The sequence below is a fragment of the Letharia columbiana genome (assembly GCF_014066305.1).
Source record: "Letharia columbiana isolate WasteWater2 chromosome Unknown Sc0000037_s0, whole genome shotgun sequence".
NCBI lineage: Eukaryota > Fungi > Ascomycota > Lecanoromycetes > Lecanorales > Parmeliaceae > Letharia > Letharia columbiana.
This window is the reverse complement of record NW_023501081.1, coordinates 221,752-238,626: the sequence shown is the minus strand read 5'-3', so window position 1 is coordinate 238,626 and position 16,875 is coordinate 221,752. Positions and strand designations below refer to the sequence as shown.

The 16,875-nt window shown below is 50.5% G+C and overlaps 7 protein-coding genes across 7 annotated transcripts; 4 read left to right on the top strand and 3 right to left on the bottom strand.

Annotated features, from left to right (window-relative positions):
- Positions 1-1,207: 1,207 nt before the first annotated feature.
- HO173_009126 (uncharacterized protein) lies at positions 1,208-4,064 on the top strand (the record flags this gene model as incomplete). The annotated part of the gene is made up of 4 exons (XM_037311019.1): positions 1,208-1,255; positions 1,324-1,496; positions 1,559-3,207; positions 3,259-4,064. 4 exons carry the CDS (start codon positions 1,208-1,210, stop codon positions 4,062-4,064), a joined length of 2,676 nt encoding a protein of 891 aa, XP_037162113.1.
- Positions 4,065-4,500: 436 nt separating this feature from the next.
- Positions 4,501-4,926, top strand: HO173_009125 (uncharacterized protein; the record flags this gene model as incomplete). The annotated part of the gene is made up of 1 exon (XM_037311018.1): positions 4,501-4,926. The coding sequence occupies one exon, from the start codon at positions 4,501-4,503 to the stop codon at positions 4,924-4,926; it is 426 nt and encodes a 141-aa protein (XP_037162112.1).
- A 29-nt stretch (positions 4,927-4,955) lies between these two features.
- Positions 4,956-5,222, top strand: HO173_009124 (uncharacterized protein; the record flags this gene model as incomplete). The annotated part of the gene is made up of 1 exon (XM_037311017.1): positions 4,956-5,222. The coding sequence occupies one exon, from the start codon at positions 4,956-4,958 to the stop codon at positions 5,220-5,222; it is 267 nt and encodes an 88-aa protein (XP_037162111.1).
- Positions 5,223-6,232: 1,010 nt separating this feature from the next.
- Positions 6,233-9,319, bottom strand: HO173_009123 (uncharacterized protein; the record flags this gene model as incomplete). Its single annotated transcript, XM_037311016.1, has 4 exons — positions 6,233-6,349; positions 6,406-7,570; positions 7,625-8,965; positions 9,012-9,319. The coding sequence occupies 4 exons, from the start codon at positions 9,317-9,319 to the stop codon at positions 6,233-6,235; spliced, it is 2,931 nt and encodes a 976-aa protein (XP_037162110.1).
- Positions 9,320-9,639: 320 nt separating this feature from the next.
- HO173_009122 (uncharacterized protein) lies at positions 9,640-11,138 on the top strand (the record flags this gene model as incomplete). The annotated part of the gene is made up of 2 exons (XM_037311015.1): positions 9,640-10,419; positions 10,473-11,138. 2 exons carry the CDS (start codon positions 9,640-9,642, stop codon positions 11,136-11,138), a joined length of 1,446 nt encoding a protein of 481 aa, XP_037162109.1.
- A 747-nt stretch (positions 11,139-11,885) lies between these two features.
- HO173_009121 (uncharacterized protein) lies at positions 11,886-14,238 on the bottom strand (the record flags this gene model as incomplete). The annotated part of the gene is made up of 8 exons (XM_037311014.1): positions 11,886-13,088; positions 13,140-13,185; positions 13,235-13,625; positions 13,676-13,684; positions 13,744-13,873; positions 13,924-13,942; positions 13,987-14,107; positions 14,160-14,238. 8 exons carry the CDS (start codon positions 14,236-14,238, stop codon positions 11,886-11,888), a joined length of 1,998 nt encoding a protein of 665 aa, XP_037162108.1.
- Positions 14,239-14,321: 83 nt separating this feature from the next.
- On the bottom strand, positions 14,322-16,435 carry HO173_009120 (uncharacterized protein; the record flags this gene model as incomplete). The annotated part of the gene is made up of 2 exons (XM_037311013.1): positions 14,322-14,384; positions 14,444-16,435. The coding sequence occupies 2 exons, from the start codon at positions 16,433-16,435 to the stop codon at positions 14,322-14,324; spliced, it is 2,055 nt and encodes a 684-aa protein (XP_037162107.1).
- Positions 16,436-16,875: the final 440 nt, after the last annotated feature.

Below are 16,875 nucleotides of genomic sequence, written 5' to 3'. Positions count from 1 at the left end.
CACATCTAATGCCGGCGCAGCTACCAAGTCAGTATCCAGAGAAAGATAGACCAGACTGGAGAGGCACGGGTATCAAATCGGATCACAGTTCATAAAGTATTCATGGGATTAAAAAGGAAACAAGAGACAAGGAGAAAAAGAGAAAAGGAGAAGGGCAGAATAAAGATTAGGGTATGTTACGCAGAGTGCCACAGAGGCCACCAAGAGACCAACTAAGGGACCAAGGGTCCAGGGGTCCAAGGGTCCAAGGGTCCAGGCAGCACAGCCACAGCAGTACAGCCACAGTGCCACTTTACTCTCGAGCGGGAAGAGTCTGGACCGCTGAACCGCTGAGGTTAAGGGGAGGGAAGTGTTCCAGACTAAGGGTGTCAAATGAAAGTAGAGGCTCATGTGAGGTATTCGGCTTTTTCATCAGCTTTGCAAGGGTCCGCATAATTAGAAGGGTTGAAACCTGCAGTAAAGTACCATATGAGGCTTTATTAAGCACCTAGCTTTATCCATGCTGCCATGCAAGTTCCCGACGCGCGCGCTCTCTTTATCTCGCTCTCAGTCTCTCAGACCTCGTGAACAGGCGAACTTGTCCGATCCAGACTTTGGGCCAAGGATGCTTTGGCTATTTCTCCCGCCAAGATACATGTAAGACGTAAGTATTCGTCGAGCTGTGGCTGAAGGGTCTTTAAGAACAACAAACAACATCATCATCGTGCATGTGCTCGATTGCGGGGCCTCAATCCTTCCGATAGTTAGTGAAAGGATAATAAAAGGGGAGCGCTGCTCGTGTGCGAGATGAGAATAAAAGAAAGAAGGAAAGAAAGTTCGCATCGAATCAACCCAATCTCAAATCTGTTATTGTAATTCCCTTCCCCGGTTGAAAAGTAGCATTCCGCCCCACACGAATCAATTCCATTGGATGATAATCAATAACGAAAGAAAAAAAGAATTGAAAAAAAGAGATTGCTGGCATTTGCTGCTGCATGCGCCAAGAATAGCCAATCCAAAACAGGGAAAGACCCCACTAACATTAACATTCCCGCCCATCTTCCTTGCCAACCGGATCGTCAATCTCTGCCAAAATCAACAACTATCTTCCTCTCCACCCTTTCATCAATTATATACCCCATCTACCATTCATTGCCTCTTGCACACTTCACTCCTATCTCATTGCCAATCCTGTTCTCCTCTCTCTCCTGGAGAGAGTCCGTCAACAATGGACCAAGCCAGTCCCCTACTCCATGCCATCCTGCCACGAGCGAGCGTAAGTCAAATACACATGACCAGCATCCTACAATCAATCCCTGACTCACTGCTGACCCACAATTCTAGGCAGGATCCTCATCTGATAGCAAGAAGAATGCTGCCTCCCTTTCTCAACTGTTTGCCACCCTCGTACCGGTCTTGCTTGTCGCCGTCATCTACACCTCGATATTCTTCTGTCTGCGACCCAGGCTCAAGCGCAACTACTCGCCCAGAAGCTATGTTGGCTCACTTCGTCCACAGTAAGCCGTAACCATTCTTGTCCCCCACCCCGAAATGCATGAGCTTGACACTCTCTGTACAGGGAGCGGTCTCCAGATCTTCCCAATGGCATGTTCAACTGGATGAGCACTTTCAACAAGATCCCAGACAGCTATGTCCTCAATCACCACTCTCTCGATGGTTTCCTCCTGCTGCGGTACCTCAAGATTTCTGTGGCCATCTGCTTCGTCGGCTGTCTCATGACTTGGCCAGTCCTCTTCCCGGTCAATGCGACAGGCGGCGGAGGCCAAAAGCAGTTGAATGTCATCAGTTTCAGCAATGTCACCAACACCAAGAATCGTTTCTACGCTCACACCTTCGTCGCCTGGATCTTTTTCACCTTCGTATTCTACGTCGTCATGCGCGAGAGCATTTATTACATCAATTTGCGTCAAGCCTACCTTCTCTCGCCGCTATACGCAAACCGCATGTCTGCCAGGACGGTCCTGTTCACCTCGGTGCCTAAAGATTACCTTGATGAGGGAAAGCTACGCCGTATGTTTGGGAAGCAAGTAAAGAACCTCTGGATTGCCAACGACTGCGAAGAGATTGAAGATCTAGTCACCCAACGCGACAAAGTCGCCATGAAGCTCGAAGCTGCTGAAACTAAGCTGGTCACCATGTCGAACAAGGCTCGTCTGGAGGAGGCCAAGAAGGGTAGCCACCATGACGATGGGGTTGAACTCACCAACAACGGGGTTGACGGTGAATCTGGCTCCGTAGCCGCTCGTTGGGTCCAGCCGAAAAAGCGACCGACTCACCGCCTCAAGTTTCTGGTCGGCAAAAAGGTCGACACGATCAACTGGTGCAGATCCGAACTCGAGCGCTTGATTCCCATGATTGATGCCAAGCAGGCGTCTTACCGTGCAGGGGAAGGCACATTCATCTGCGCTGTTTTCGTCGAATTTTATACCCAGACTGAGGCACAAGCAGCGTATCAGAGCCTCGCCCATCATCAGCCCCTACACATGTCACCACGCTTTATTGGCATCAACCCGGAGGAAGTCATCTGGAGCAGCCTACCGATCAATTGGGCGTCGAGAGTGGTCAGGAATATCGCTACCTCCGCTTTCGTTTTCGCGCTCATCATATTTTGGGCAATCCCCGTGGCTTTCGTGGGTGCTCTTTCCAACATTTCAGCTCTCTCGCAAGGCACGCCAGGCAAACCGGCGTTGCTTCCATGGCTCAGCTTCATTAACAAGATTCCATCTGTCATTCTTGGAGTCGTTCAGGGTCTTCTTCCTTCTGTCCTCCTTGCGGTATTGATGGCTTTATTGCCCATCATCCTAAGAAAGATGGCGAAATTGGCTGGGAAACCATCGCTTTCGAGCGTCGAGCTCCGTGTGCAAAACACTTATTTCGTGTTCCAGGTTATTCAAGTGTTTTTGGTGACAACTATAAGCTCGTCCGCTTCGGCCGCAGTCACCTCCATCATCGAAGACCCTTCTTCGGCCACCAGTCTCCTCGGTCAAGACCTTCCCACCGCCTCCAACTTCTACATCTCCTACTTCATTCTCCAGGGTCTGTTCATCAGTTCGGGTGCTGTGCTGCAGTTGGTTGGGGTGATTTTGTACAAGGTCTTGGGCATGTTCCTCGATAGCACGCCAAGGAAGATGTACAAGAGATTTACTACTCTCTCTGGACTTGGTTGGGGCACTGTCTTCCCGCTTTATACGCTCCTGACTGTTATTGGTGAGTCACGACATCATCATCACACGTGTTTCACAGCTAACGCCGTGACAGCAATCACCTACTCGATAATTGCACCATTGGTCTTGGGATTTGCTACCCTCGGTCTTTATCTGATCTACTTGGCTTATCGTTACAACCTGTTGTATGTTTTTAATGCCACCGTCGACACTCAAGGTCTCGTCTACCCACGCGCTCTGCAACAGACAACAACTGGAGTCTACCTCTCCATCGTTTGTCTGATCGGACTGTTTGCTATCAAAACCGCCATCGGCCCCCTTATCTTGATGATCATTTACCTCATTTTCATCGCCCTGTTCCATTTCTCCCTCAACTCGGCCATTGACCCGCTACTCATGTATCTGCCAAAATCACTCCAGGTGGAGGAAGAGTCTCTTCTCTCGCTTGAAAACGGCAACACCAACGGCGGTGCTATGACGGATAAGAAAGGCCTCTCAGCTACTACCAACGACAGACACGCTGGTAACAGTACCGATACCGACGACAAAGAACTCCCGGCTGCACCCCACAAGAAGCCCAACTTCATTACCAAGTTCCTTTCCCCCCACATATACACGGACTACCATACTCTACGCCGTCTTGTACCTCGAGGTTTTGCGGAAATCGAGTATGCTCCCGAGGTCGAGCGCGATGCTTTCTATCATCCTGCTATCTCGAGCCCAACACCTGTCCTATGGATTCCAAGAGATGAGATGGGCGTTAGTCGGCAGGAATGCCGCCATTCAAGCAAGGTCATTCCCATGACTGATGACTGCGCTGGCTTCGACGAGAAGGGCAAGATGGTGTGGGATCATGAGACTGCAAGACCTCCCATCTATCAGGAGAAGGTTTACTACTGAATATTGTTTGTGCTTTGAGGATCCTGACACTGGCACGCTCATTTGAGCATGATACCCTTTCGTTGGTTATTGAGCAGTTCGTGCGGTTGGAATGTGAGATACACGAACAGCGGACAGCACTTGATACCACCTTGTTTTGTTTCTTCTTCAGCAGCCTTAACGACAGCAGGGTTCTTGACTCACCGGGTTTAATCCATGAGCAGCCAGAATTAATCAATCCATTATTTCTTCAGCCGCTCAAGCTCTCAATACTTACATCGGTTCTCAAGATATTTGTTCTTATCACTTGCCTTCATCTGTGCCGTGAGCCGGTCATGGTCGACGCAGTGATCTCTCATCTATTTGTTTCCCCTGCATACGTGTCCTGCTATCACAAGTTCGAAGAAAAATAATATATGAAAACATAGAAAAATATAAGTGTGTGAAGGAACTGGAGATGCGCGATCTTTTGGCTTCGTTAGAGATCGGTCCCCGCCTGCTGGACGAAGACACTCAGGGTATTGTGGATGAAGCTGATGTTAACGCTCTCAGTTCTGCTGTCTTTCTTGAAGAAAATAGAAAAGATAGAGAAGAGAGCCTCGAGGAAGCTGCCGTTCAAAGCGTGCTCTATAATCAGGAAACAGATACCTGTAGCACCAGCTCCATCACGGAATACCCCCAGATTAATGTGATAGCCAACGACAACTTCGCTCGTGCCTGGCGCCAGATGGGAGCAGGCGAAGTTGACAGTGTTGATGCCCCAAGAGGCAACAACAGAGATCGACCAACTCCCTTTGTATTTCGCCATGGACGTGCGTCTTTTTCAACCTACAACTTATTGATGGCTCCCATACGCAAGCATTTATGGCCTGCACTCACCTAGGTTCAAAGATCAAGACTCGAACGCAGTCGATGAGGCTCCAGGGGAACCGGGACATCTTTGCGGATCGGGACAGATTACAAGCCTGGCCGCTCGAAAACTACCCTGTAGGGGACGTTGGCCTCGACGCAGGACTTAAGATGGAACGTATCCGAATGAGGAGCAACGGATCCGTACAGGACTTCATCACTCGTTTCGTAACAGTCGTTCCGGATCTGTCTGGGAACGATGCAGCCGTTTGCCACGCCTTCAGGAAGAAACTCACAGCGGGAGATCGTGGACCGCATCCACCAGGCTAGCGCTGGAATGCCTGATACCTTGAATGAGTTCAAGGGAGTAGCGCACCACATTGCACCAAGGAAGGTTGGAATTCAGCAACTCAGCCCTGTTATGCTTGGCATGGACTATAAGTAGCAGTACCAGTACTCCTCCATAGAAAAACAACAAGCCGTCATCAATATTCCAACACTAAAGCTTGCTCCTTTGAGAGCGTCCGCTGGGACGGAACTCAAGGAGACGAGAAACAATGCACCCCCCCCGCGAACGTTGAGACGCGCAGCAGAGAGAAGGCATTCCCTTGTATGTACCCGGGTCGATTCCGTCGAAAGCTTCCGCGACCACGGCGCCGCTCACCTAAAGTGAACACATCTACAGCGTTCACGATTCCGGAGCCCGGAGACTCACCCCGACGAAGAGTGCGATGGGACCGAGATGTACACCGCGCTTAATTCACACGGACGGCACGTTGCAAGGGGCACAACGGCAGATGCCCAGTCAGTTGCTCCTTTCCATCCCGCGGAGAGGAGAAGCCGTTCGACAGTACCAGTCCATCGTCGACTCATTCTGGGGACAAGGGATTTGGGCAAAAGTGAGTCTGGCCGTCCTCGATGAGCCTCGGGTCGGATGGGATCGTCGGAATGGCTGCGCCATCGTGTCGCCATTGGCGCAGATCCTGTGGGATCAACACGGTCGCTGGTTGTCCTGAGTGGTCGCGCCGCTAGAATTCTGTTCGGAAAGGCACACCCCGGGCCACAGATCTCGGGGCAGAGGGGAGGGGGAAATCCCCCCCGGAAGAGAGGAGGGAGGGGGAGGTTGGTTCACTAAAGACTGCGGTCGGGCAGGTACGCTGCCGAGTTGTAATGGTGGAGAACCCTTTGAACGGAGGCCGAGGTTTATCGCCCAAGCAACATAGTTTACAGTACTAGACAGAACAGAGTCCATGGTCTCGCCTGGTATCGACGCGTTATCCCGTTCAAATGCCTAGACCCGAGCGTTGACCCTCCAAACGCCAATATATGCCATCAGTCCGTTACATTTCCTCGACCGCGCAATTAGGATGCAGGACATAGACTACCTTCTCTGCATCCCTAGAGCTTCCTTCATCACCGTCGAGACCCTCCCCGCGTATCTGCATGAAGATGTTGTCCTGTTTTGTTGATCAGCATTGGACTCCTTGGGATTATCAGAAGTCGATGGACATACCTTCACCATCCGCTTGATGACTTTTCGTGCCAACTCTTTCTCCTCTTCCGCCTCCTCCACGCTGTTGAGCTCGTCTTCTTTCTGCTCGAGATACCAGGTTACGAGCTCTTCGTGCTCTACACCCTCGCCCGTCGTCATTTCATCCTCGTTCACCCTCCGCACCAGCAGGTTGAGTATGGCCATGTACTTGTCATAGGTGATTCTCGTTCTTCGGCTTTGCGGGGCAGGCGTCTGCGATGCTCGCCCAGCTGCGCCGTCCGGCCGGTCGTCACCGTCTTGGTCGTCTTCGTCGCCGTCTGCCATTGGAGAGTCGCCGTCTCGGTCAGGGCCGTCGGCATGCCCGTTGGCGGTGCCATTGTTGAGAACTTCGACTTCGTCATCCTCAACCTCTACATCATCCTTCTCAACGCTGATGATGCTCTGGCGGAGGAGGTTGAAAGCCTCTCTGACAAAGTTGGGCGACACATCATCCACGCAATTGGCTTTTGCAATGGCTTCGCTCAGACGAATCATACTCTCTAATTGCCTCACAGTGATGCGGTAGCTGTTCCTTCCGATACCGCCTTGGGCGTCATCAGCTCGAAGCTCTTTATACTTTTCCACCAGCAGCGATTTGGCTTCAGGAGTAAATTCTGGCTTGAACGTCCTCGCGAAGCGGATGTAGCGCTGCAGCTGCTCGGTAGTGAATTCGGGCTGCACGGCGTCATCTCGCAACATGTGAATATTAACGATGTGTTCTGCAAGATGCCGATCGACGCTCTCGTTGCACTCGTCTAGGATCACGAAGAATAAGTCGAAACGACTCATGATTGGTGCGCTCATATTGATGTTCGCCCTCAGCGTGGTCTTCCGATTGTACCGTCCTCCCACTGGATTTGCAGCAGCGAGAATACTCGTCCTCGCGTTTAAGGTCGCTTGGATGCCAGCTTTGGCAATCGAGATCGTCTGTTGTTCCATAGCTTCGTGGATAGCTACTTGGTCGCCAATGTCCATCTTGTCAAATTCATCGATAGCGCAAATGCCGTTGTCCGCAAGCATGAGAGCACCAGCTTCAATGGTGAACTCGCCAGTCTCCTCATCCTTGACCACCGCTGCTGTGAGACCAGCTGCGGAGGAGGCCTTACCAGATGTGTAAACTGCGCGAGGAAGGAAAGAGCAGATGTATCTAGAGCCCGATCAGCCTCAAGCTTCAGGGATCCAGGATGTTCGCAGGACTTACTTGAGGAATTGACTCTTGCTAGTACTAGGGTCTCCAACAATACAGATGTTCAAGTCTCCTCTCAATTGCATGCCCTCGGGAGTGACTTTGCTGACACCGCCCATGAGCTGAAGTAGCAGACCTTTCTTGACTATCTCATGACCGTAGACCATCGGCGCCAGGGAGTTTACCAGCCTCGAGTAGATGTGATCGCTATGCACCATGTGCTTCAGATCCTCGATTTCGGAGGATGTCAATGATTGGAGATACGCATCCTGGGCGTGATCGCCCGAGTCCTGAGGGTCGATGCTGGCAGTTTGGTTCAAGGAGGCTAGAATGTTCCCAGCTTGCCCGTTGAGTTGTTGGTTGGCTGCCTGTCCAGGTGTCGAAGTATCTGGTGTTACCATGCATGATAGGAATGCCATTCTATACGTTAGATCGCGGACTCCCAGGGCTTTGAGACCTGTGACTCCACTTCCCCCTGCGTCGCCTCCTCTCGGTGCGTTTCGGTTGTCTCTTGTGGCCTCTGGCCGAACACCGGGAAGTCCAAGCTGGCTCACATCAGGCACCACGATCAGCGTCCCAGTAAAGACGCACTTTTCTCCCGCTTTCGCTCTGTCCACGATCTCTCCTCGTAAAATGACATCCATCGTTCGAGGCATGCTTCCTGTGGGTATTTCCGAACTGTTTTCTTGTATTCTGACCTTCTGCCAATCCACGAATGTGCTTTGTCGAATGTCTAGACGCCATCCTTGGCGGTTGCCACATGTCAAGTTGGGGCATTGTGTGGGCTCGGTGTATCTGAAAGTCTGCTCGACGTTGGAGATCACTGTTCTGCACCCCTCACAGATGAAAGTGGCAAGGTAGAGCTCCGGCCGTACTTCTGAGGTCCTCGTCACGGTCCCTGAGATGGATAGCAGCTTGCCGACGGAGGCAGTTCGTAGCTGCCGTATCCTTGAGATCAGAGGTAGATTGTAGAACGCCAATGTAAACAGCTTATCCGTCTGCTGATTCGTGGTCCTTGAACCTTGGGTCTCGGCCTGACTGACCCCATTGCCGGCAACGGATGTTCCAGTCTGCGACGAAGCGCTTGTGGGCTGTCTGTGTTCCTTAAAGTACCGTGACTCGTACTTCGCGATCAGATTGTGCAAAGCCCGGGTGAGGAAGGGAAGGTATCGGTAGTAGTCGTTTGCGATGGCATTTGCCAGAGTCTGATTCTGCAAAGACAGGAGATGTTGGAAATCAACGTAGAGGGTGGAAAGGTTATAGATTCGGAGACCGTGAATTTGGGCAACGTAGTATTTATCGCTTGTGACCGCGCTTGATGGTGGAGCGCCGGATAATGTGATATCCTCGATGAACCTGGAAATATTAGCTGTGCTATGTCTATTCGGCTGTCGAGACGTACTGGTCAAGGAAGCTCTCAAATTCCTCAGCGACTTTCTCGCCCACTCTGTCCACTACCTTGGGCACAGCTCGTGCCATAGGATCTCGAGGCCTATTCCGATCCGTGCCTCGCACACCGACAATCTCATCGTCTGGGAAACCTTCAACATCGCTGAGCGCTCCATTGCTCTCTGATGGTGGTATTGACGACCGCTGGGCGCTTCGGCTTCGACCGTTGGACACTTTTGGGGCACCATTCTTACGGGAGCCTGCTGCGAGGTCGAGATCTGGATTGTCAGAAGTTAGAAGACCGTCGACAATTGAAGACATATTTGCGAGGGTTGCAGTGCTGGGAAAACGTAGGGTTTGACGGTGTTTTTTACAATTAAGTGAACAATGCGCGGTAGGACGCGTTCCTAACGCGCTCACGCGTATCTAAAGTGGTTCTCCTTTCTCGGATTAGCGTGCTCAAGATAAGCCTTTATCGTACTCTATAAGGCTGAAAGACTTATCTGGTCTTGGCGCTTCTGGAGAAAGCAATGAGCCCGATTAGTACTACTACAGAACTCCATGCCTCCACGGCATTGGACTCTCAGGGCATGCTACAACCTTCTAGACTACCATCATGAACATTTCAACTCCAAGGCAGCATGATCAGCATTCGCAGGAGCAGGACAATCGTGCTCCCGATCCTACTATTTAGCCTGATATGGCTCGTCTTCAGAGGCCATCTCAGATGGCTACACCACCCTTTCACGACAGCTATCAACGGCACATCGGCTGATCAAGTCCCTCCCTCGCCCTTCCAGTCAGGTCTCATCGATTTCTGGGACACCGCCTCCCGCGCCCTAGTCGAAGCGAAGCCCGACTGCTCCCTTCCAACTGACCCAATCGAAGCACCTCTCAACGAATTCGCCAGCCTCAAGAAAGGTTTCGACTTTCGCCCGGACCTGCTGAAGATATCGCAACAAGATGTCGACAAAATGCGAGCCGCCCATGCGCGCTTCGTGGCTCAAATCCCGGAGCTTGCGCAAAAGCTACCATACGCAACGGGCACACAAGGTATTGTCGTTGCCGCGTCCGGCGCTCTGCTGCCGGTGTTTCTGGTATCTTTGAAAATGCTGCGGCGTACAGGATCAACTTTGCCCGTTGAGGTCTTCATGGAGTCGAAGAACAATTATGAGAAGGAGATCTGCGAGATAGTGCTACCACCCATGAACGCAACGTGCATGATCTTTTCTGAGATTCTGGAAGCTGTGCCCCACAGGCTCAAGATGTCGAGATACCAATTGAAGGCTTTGGCGCTGGGTTTTTCTTCATTTGACGACGTGCTCTTGCTCGATGCCGACAACCTGCCCGTTGAGCAGCCCGAGAATCTTCTGAACTCCGAGCCCTACTTGTCGAAAGGCTTCGTCAGCTGGCCTGACTACGTACGTATACGTGGCCTACCCAGTATCTTCTTCCCAAGCTGACCATGTTCAAGTGGGCCAACACCGCCTCCCCCAAATTCTACGAGATCTCCATGCAGCCCGTACCTCCAACCTCGGAACGGGCAGCTTCCGAAGCCGGTCAGCTGCTCCTATCAAAAGGCAAGCACGCATCGCTCTTACTCCTGATACTCTACTACAACTACTACGGACCCAATCACTACTACAAACTCCTCTCCCAAAGCCCAGCCGGCGAACGAGACAGAGAAACAGACAAGGAGACATATCTAGCAGCAGCCATGAGTCTAAATGCGTCTTTCCACACTGTCACTACAAACATCGAAACACTGGGATACACGCAAGTCCACGACAATCGATTCAAGGGTGCCGGAATGGTCCAGCATAATTCCGAAGACGACTACAGCAAAAACATCCTCCACAACAAGGAAATCAAAGAGGTCAGGCCGTCATTCTTGCACGCCAACACATACAGACTGGATGCGTCGGAAATGCACGACATCTTCAATAGCGAACTCAGGAGCCAGAGGATGTGGGGCGAAACGAAAGGGATGATCGGGAAGTTCGGACGGGACGTGGAAAAGCAAGTTTGGGCAGAAACACTCTACACGGGGTGTCATCTGGAGCATGCTTTCAGTGCTTGGGTGAACAAGACGCATGTGTGCAAGAGGATTGGGAGGGTGTATAAGTTTTTGTATAACTGAGCATGTTTGCATGATACGACGACGAATGGCATTTACACTTCTAGTATTCGAGATGACCGAGGGGACGTTGACCTCACATACTGCTTTCTCAGCTAAGACCTTTCGCAAGAATCAGGCATTCGATGTGCAGAAACAGTCCGAGCAGCGCGCTTCCAACATCCAAATTAGTCTCTGATCTATCTGGAGAGATCCACAGCCCCCCAGCCATCGCAGCTTTCGGCCGTCAAAACAGGTCAGCCGTGCAGGAGAGTATCGGTCAATATCCATCCAGATGGCCTGTCCCCTTGGTACTATCGCTCGGTGACCTGAAGAGCCGTAAGATCATGTCAACGCAGAATCTTCGCAATGTTAGCTATTAGTTCACACTCTTAAACAAGTCACATATGCATTGGACCGATTTCGCCGAATGAATTCTATCGAAGTTATGGAAAGCTCAAGGTCGTAAGTGTCGTAGCGGCAGATGAAAGTACGGAGCAAGCCAGGCGTCGCCACGGTTGACTACCGCCATGAAGCTGAGTATGTGGCCACGAGGGCCGCAACAAAGCTTGCAACGTCGTTGAGTCGGTGCGGCGAACGCGACGGAATGGGGGATGGTGCTGCGAAAGCGCGGCAGAAAGTGCGAACGCTGGGGGAGAAGGCGCCGGAAAAGCATGCTATGTTGTGGTAAGAAGCTGGAAAGAAAACAGATTCGCCCATCTCGCCAGGCGTCAAAATCCTCGCCAGGCCGCAAGGATAAGGGGCACGCCATCAAGTCTCGCCACGTTTCTCAAAGAGGCTGTCGAGCTTTTCGTCATCATCCAGATGAATGAACGGCCTCTGATTCTTATCGAGCTTGACCTCCCCGAACAAGCGCAGAATATCGTAGGTGGTGAGCTTTGACATGACAGACTTGTCGTCCATTGCCTGACCTATCAGTGCGCTCTTCTTCAACTGCATCTCCATGAGCTTGCCGTCCGCTGAATCGTCGACGACTATTCTCGAGATGAAAGTCTCTGACTCTTGGCCGATGCGGAACACGCGACAGAAGGCTTGCTGCTCCATGCAGCTGTTGAACCAAAGATCAATGCAGACAACCTTCGAAGCCATCGTCAAGTTCAAGCCAATGCCACCGCACTTAAGAGAGGCAATCATGATCTTCATATCATCGTCCTTTGCGAATTTCGTGATCACCTTGTCGCGGGCTTTGTGTGACATCTTTCCATGGTAGGTGCAGTATTTCCACTTCTTTTTCTGACAGACTTGCTCCAGGATCTGCATGATCATGTGGAACTGACTGAAGATAATAATCTTTTTATCCGGCTCTTCTTCCAACCACTTCTCGACTTGCGTTCGCGCGGCGGTGATTTTAGCTGACATCACAAGCTTGTTCTCATAGGTAACCCACTCCATGTTGACTTTCTTAGGTCTTCTCTTGCAGCCAGCCATTTCATTGAGCAGCCAATGGTCGTCATATTCCAATTCTTTGAGGCCGGCGCAAGATTCGGCTCCAGTGAAGACCACACCGCACTCCAGACAAGCCGTCTCATCTTGGTCTTTCGTGGATGCTGTGTTGGCTATGCCTTGAAGACATTCTTTGCAATAGACGTGCAGGCAGCTTGTAACAATGGCGCTCTCAGGTGGTTCCCCACACGAATGGCAATGAGTACGAGTCCTAAGTTCAACCCAATTGGAATTCGCTCTCAAAGTCTTGAGGTAGCTGCCGAACTTGGCTGCAAGCTTGCCAGGGTGCTCTTGTTCAGACTCTTCAGGCTGTTCTACCACTTCCGGCTTGGCCTTGATCATACGTCTCAGGGCTTCTAGCAAGTTTCGATCGTTCTTGTTCTCTATAGTCGCGCCGCAAATGAGTGCTTGTTCCATGTTGTCGATGCTTTCAAGGTCCAAAATCTCTTCTAAAACCTCCTGGACGAGGAACGTGTGAGCACACAGTTGTCGTAATCGGAGGAAAGCAACCTGGCAAGTTATCAATATCAGAGAATCAACAGCGAGGTTTTGAAATCATACCAAACCAAGGCCTGGATGCTTCTCGAGCTTTCCGTCTAAGGAGGCTCTATTGTTGTTAGATAGCAGATCATCAATAGGAGATAAGGAATGCTTACTTGTTCAAGACACGGACGAATTTTTTGAAAACGCATCGATAGATGGCTTTCTCCACTGGGCTGAACTCGATGTTGATCGTCCTCTGATTGTGCTTTGGCAACTTCACAATTGGCGCTCCGAGTATGGTGTCTTTGAGTGTCCTTCTGCACATAATCTGATCCAGAAGACAATGCAATCGGGAGTTGCAATCATCGCTGCCCGGCTTACAGTAATTTTCCTGAAAGTCGCCGAAAGAGCCGGTGTATGGGACGCGCAAGAACTTGAAGTACGGATAGAGCTCATCTACTCTGTTCATGATTGGGGTTGCACTTAGAGCCCAGCGATGCTTTGCCATCAAAGCTCTGCATGCAATTGAGGTCTGGGTCTCGTGATTTTTGATAGCTTGAGATTCTGGTCATTTTTATTAATATGTGAAGTTGATCTTGGAACGCGATACTGACCATCGAGTACTATTGATGAAATCAGCTTCGTCAACCCGAGATGCAAGAGCGATATTGGAGAAGCTTACCAACTCTGTGAAAATGGACTTGGTGGAGTACATCTCTCTCTTTGTTCCATTGCTTCTCCCACCAGGCTTTCAACTCCTCCTCGTCGCGGATGTCTTCAGGTACATCAAGTTTTGGGTATGATTTCACTACCTTTGCAAAAGTCAGCTTGCTCATCGAATAAACAGAAATCACGGCTCTACCTCTTGGTACGTCGTAAGACTAGATAGGTTAGCAATTTTCATACATCCCGGGCAGACACTTACATGACTTCTTGTTCCTGCATGACACGAACTGTAGCCTTGCCGGAAATTTTGGTCGCTGAGTAATGCTTCAACACAAGGTCCAAATGACCGTCTTCAGTGTGCGTCTCTAATTCTCGCTCCCCTACCTCAAGTAAGATCATTATCAACTGGAACAAATTCAAGCTAGAACTTACACTGTACCAACAACGCTGGAGTGCATACTATCAAAGTAGCTCTGTGTTTCTCGCCGGGAGGTGGCGGGTTGGCTAGCATTGTTGAAGAGGTATTAATTAACGCTCCTCGCAGGCGGAACTAGCAGGGGACGAGGAGAAATATCCAAATGATAGCAACGAGGGCTATTTATTACCTATTAAATTGGCAATCGTAATAATAGTCTTACCAAGACCCATAGCGTCCGCCTTCGGAGTTTCAGAGTCAGTGAATCTTCCTTGAGATAATTAAGAGGCAGTAGACTTACTAATATGCCACCCAATGGCTCCTCGCCGCCGGTCTCTCGATTCTTCATAAAAGCTACTCCTTGTACTTGATGATGGTGGAGCGATGACTTCATGCCCTTAAGTTTCCAGCCGTTTGCGCCATCTGCCTTGCAAGCCCCTTTGATATTTCTACCAAGGGTCACAGTCGATTTCAAGATATGGTTCTTTTCGGCCACGGCATCTTTTTTCGTCGTTCCAAGAGGGACACTGGCAACAAGCGCGGCGAGTGCTTTCTGCTTGTGGGTGTGCCCAGAAACAGGCAGTGCTTCTCGATTGAGGTTCGCATCTGCGTCTTCGTAGACATTGCTGTTTAGAAGACTATTCGAATCGTTCAGGTATCCACGTTCGTTAGGCGTGCGTCTTATTCTCTTCGAACCTTCCTTCTTACCAGCTTTGGCATTTCTACCAGATTTGCCCTTGCCTTTCTTTCCCGACTTTTTAGCTTTTTCTTCTTCGATCTTGCGGATAACGCCTTGAACTCCCGCCATCATGTTGAATTCTTGCTCCTGATCTAGTTCGTGCTGAGTTCGTTTACGGCTGTTGTTTGGCTTGTGGTGCTTTGGGGTCCGAGAATCCGAGATCTCATTTTCCGCATTGGGATCATCAGCTGCGCGTCTCTTCGGACGAGAAGTTCTCGCTGATGAAGGCGATACAAAGAGACCGTCGTCAGAATTGTCGTCGTCGCTGTAGCCGCGAGCATCTTCATATTCAGCCTTGAGCCTCGCGAGTCGGAGATTCTCCGCCTTTTCGGCTTTTACAAATTTGATGTCATCATCCAGTGTATTGATGTTCTTTCGGACTTTGGAATTGTAGCTCTTTCTGAGAGCTCGAAAGTTTCTGCCAGTGTCTTCGTCCGAGATATATTCAGTGTTCATCCAGGCGGACCCGTTGTCGTCAACAGAAAGATCTGACCGCTTCGATACTTGAAGCCCAAGTCCATTAAGCACTCCTTGATACGCCGAGGGTTCGGGGATATCATGGTTATGTCGATGAGCCCGGAGATAGGCTTCCTGTGCTCGCCTGGCTCCTAAAAGGTCGATGGGTGGACGCCTGCCTTTCGGGTTTATTCCTTTCAGGAATGACTTCCCGAGATTAAGCTTCGAAGTAGCACTTGGCTCACTGTCGGAATCAAGCTCAATCACACGATCACCCATATTCGCCCAAAGAAACTCGACCTCATCGTCCTCCTTCTTGATGGGCACTGAACTTCCATCTGAATGCAGCATCAGAGTGTCGTGATCCTCATCACTATCGGAGATGGAGATGATATCATCTGGTATGCTGGTCCAAGTTAAAGGATCTTCGTTGTCCTCCTTTTTGATGGGCACTGAGCTTCCATCTGAATGCAGCATCAGAGTGTCGTGATCCTCATCACTATCGGAGATGGAGATGATATCATCTGGCATGCTGGTCCAAGTTAAAGGATCTTCGTTGTCCTCCTTTTTGATGAGGGTTTCATCACCCGTATCAGAGAGCTCAAGGACGCGATTGCAGATGAAGCCGTTCGGCGACGAAAGTTCGTCCGGGGGGATTTTCTTCGCAGATACATGCTGTGCGAGCATGGGGTTTGGTGTGCCCTTCTCGCACTTGACTAGCACACTGCTGCGCTTCGACTTCTCTGGCTCCGCCGTATCGTTCTCTTTGACTGCAGGCTTGACAGTCACCACGTCACGGGGCTCTGAGGCAAAGACCTTGCATGGCTGTGGCGTCAAACCAGGCAGAATGTCCGCGGCAGTATCTTTGCTCTGGGCTAGTGCTTCTATCTTGGAATTTTCCGTGAAAATATCTGACACGGCTTCGTTGTCAAGTCCTGGTGTAGATTGGACGAGTTCTTCCTGGGATTCCGGCATTGGTAGATCGAGATCTTCAATGTGAACTTGGACACCGAGCAGATCATCGTAACTGTCAGCTTCTTGCAGGTGAGATACGTTTGGGGAAGCCCCATCAAATGGGTCGCCATTTTCAGAGATCATGGTGGATCAAAGGTCGGACGACTGTAGAGCAGAGTCAGCGGAGAAGACATTGAATAGGGTGATAGAGTGGTTGTCGTGCTCAGAAGTGAGATACACATACCAAGACAAGTGAGCTCAGGCAAAGCAGTACAATGCTCTAAGATCGAATCGTGAATTGATTTAATATGAAGTCGTGCCTAGAAGAGTGACAAGGGTAAGGTCGATATATGCAAAGCAAAGTGAGAGTAGAAAGGCGATGAAACTGGGAAGCGGGCAATTGTCGAAGCAGCAGCAAAGTTGCAGCAAGCGGATGGCACGAAAACCGGTGATGGTTCAGGTGAGTTTGAAATGCGTGCACCCGTGAAATGTTCTGAAAAACAGAGAAGGCGTTGGTAGGAGGTGCAGGAATGATGATGAGACGTAATGTGGAAGTGAGATATCTAGGTGGAAGAAGGTTTCGA